Source organism: Peromyscus californicus, unplaced genomic scaffold, assembly GCF_007827085.1.
Source record: "Peromyscus californicus insignis strain IS unplaced genomic scaffold, ASM782708v3 Scaffold_4__1_contigs__length_199733344, whole genome shotgun sequence".
In the NCBI taxonomy this organism is placed as follows: Eukaryota; Metazoa; Chordata; class Mammalia; order Rodentia; family Cricetidae; genus Peromyscus; species Peromyscus californicus.
This window is the reverse complement of record NW_026294562.1, coordinates 189407125-189409736: the sequence shown is the minus strand read 5'-3', so window position 1 is coordinate 189409736 and position 2612 is coordinate 189407125. Positions and strand designations below refer to the sequence as shown.

Below are 2612 nucleotides of genomic sequence, written 5' to 3'. Positions count from 1 at the left end.
ATCCTGAGTGTTTCATTTTTAGGAAATGTGATCAATATTTTTCCATCAACACTTGCGTTCTGAAGTATTAAAAATTTCAAAGTAACAAACATGGAAAATAACTACTCATGTCAAAATTTGGGGGTTAAGGTATTTCATGTAATCTAGGTTGGCCTTGAACTCCTGAATTTCAAGAACACTCAGTTTTGGCCTCTGAGGATCTTCATGGATTAATGGCATCTTTCTTCACCCCTGGCTACCATCATTTGCCATTATTCATTTGACCTAAGAAATAGTGTGCCCATATTCATAAAGGTATTGTACTGAATCACAGAATGAATATCTGGAATCTGGCTATCAGAATCATTTTCTTATCACAAACTACCACTGGAATTCTGGGAAATCTCCATCTTAAGTTATACTATCTAGTCCTTTACTACAGAGAATATACATTAAAGCCCACAGATTTGATTCTCATGCACCTAATATCAGCCAATACCTTGGTCATTCTCTCTGCAGGAGTTCCCCAAACAATGGTAGTTTGGGGATTGAAGCAGTTCTTGAATGATTTGGGATGTGACCTCCTACTGTACATTCAAGGATTTGCTCGAAGTGTGTTCATTGGTACCACTTGCCTCTTGAGTGTCTTCCAGGCCATGACCCTCAGTCCCAGGAAATCCTGTTGGAATGACCATACAGTCAAAGCTTCAAAGTACATTGACTGTTCCATTCCCCTTCTGTGGGTCTTCTACATGGTGATATGGTTCACTTTCCTTATGCACACATTTTTCAAAATGAATAGCAAAAATATTACAAGAGGTAGAGATTTTGGATATTGCTCTACTGTAGGGCGTGATGAAATCAGTGACTCACTCTATGCAGCGTTAGTGATATGTCCTGAGTCCTTTTTTGCTGTGCTCATCACGTGGTCCAGTGCCTCCATGATTGTCATTCTCTACAGACACAAGAGGAAGGTTCAAAATATCCGCAGCTCTCATGGTTCCAGGAGAAACTACCCTGAGTCCAGAGCGACCCAGAACATCCTTGTCCTGTTGGCTACCTTCCTGGCCTTTTATACGCTCTCCACTATCTTGCGAGGCTGCATTGCTCTATTGTATCATCACGGTTGGTGGCTGGTGTACATTTCTCGCCTCACTTCTCTTTGTTTTCCATGTTTTGTACCTTTTGTTATTATGAGACATTACTCAATTTTGTCCTTATTCAGTTTGATATGGTTAAGAAAATAAATTTCTCCTAATTTTATTATAACTATGAAAATATTAGTTTGTCTTGTCATACAAATTTTACTCAATTATCACCTTATGAAATCAACAAAGAAAGTTAAGGTTTAGCCCCTTGTCGTCCTAAGACTAGTCAAATGAGTATGGGAGTTTTGTCAGATGGTTGAATCAACAGCCTATATGAACTGATCCTACTGTATTTAGTGCACAATGTATAGTCTTCAACTTTCAGAAAGTGGAGTTTTTCCTTTGCCCATATGATGTGCAAAGAAGCCAATAACTTGTTGCCAATGGAGCTGACTTTCTTGTGGCTTTTATACTCTTGACTGCTTGCCTGATGTTGGATAGACACCTGTGTATAACACACTCTAGTTGCAAGGCAAACTGACATCATGGTGTACCATAAATTGTACTTCTGGTGGCCCTTGTCCTATGACAGCTGCTCTAGCATCCTCTAGGACCAGGAATCTTCTTCAATGATCATTTCCCACGTGTTTTGATTTCAGCTGTTCCAGAAAAAGAAAATGTTTGACTGTTTCCAACCTTTTAGTGACAGTGTTCAACATAGTCTGTGAAGATGGGCATCTCCTCTAGCCACGAAGGACAAAAATTGTGACTCCTATCTTTCACTTTGTTAATTAAAAATTATGTTTATGTTTATGAGGTGATCTTCAATTTTGTTAGATAGTGTTTTTCCTTTTCCCTTTTATTTAACATAGCTTTTTCTCATATTATATTACCTGAGTACAGTTTCCTCTCATTTTAATCCTCTTAGTTACATCCACATCCTCTCCCATCTAGATCCTTTTGCTTTTGATTTCTTATTAGAAAAAAACAGGCTTCTGAGAGGTAACTAAAAAACATAATAAAATGTAATGCGCTCAAACAAAACTCATCATATCGAATTTGGACAAGCAAGCCAGCAGAAAAAATAAAGGGAACTCAAGAGATGTGCCAAGATTCAGAGCTTCATTTGTTTCTGTATCCAGGAGTCCCACAAAGTACTGAACTAAAAGTTATCATTTAAATACAGAGGGCTTGCAGCAGACCATGTAGACCCTGTGATTGCTGCTTCAGTCTCTGTGAGTTCACACGAGCTTTGCTCAGGTGAGAGAACCTGGCCCTCCTGTTGTCCTCCTCTGTCCTCTTAGTCTCTCCAACTCCTTCTGCCTCCCCTTCTGTGGGGTTCCCTGAGGTATGAGGGGAGAGATTTAATGGATACAACTCATTTAGAACTGTGTGTTCAAAGTTCTATCATCTATCTATCATTCTATCTATCTATCATTCTATTTATCTATCTATCTATGTATGTATCATCCATCTATCATCTATCTATGTACCAATCTATATCTCTGAGTATGAGTGTGTGTGTGTGTGTGTGTGTGTGTGTGT

The 2612-nt window shown here is 38.8% G+C and overlaps 1 protein-coding gene across 1 annotated transcript; it reads left to right on the top strand.

Moving 5' to 3' along the window:
* Window positions 1–305: 305 nt before the first annotated feature.
* LOC128095267 (vomeronasal type-1 receptor 4-like) lies at window positions 306–1226 on the top strand. The gene has a single exon (XM_052714095.1). It carries the CDS (start codon window positions 315–317, stop codon window positions 1224–1226), a length of 912 nt encoding a protein of 303 aa, XP_052570055.1. The 5' UTR covers window positions 306–314.
* Window positions 1227–2612: the final 1386 nt, after the last annotated feature.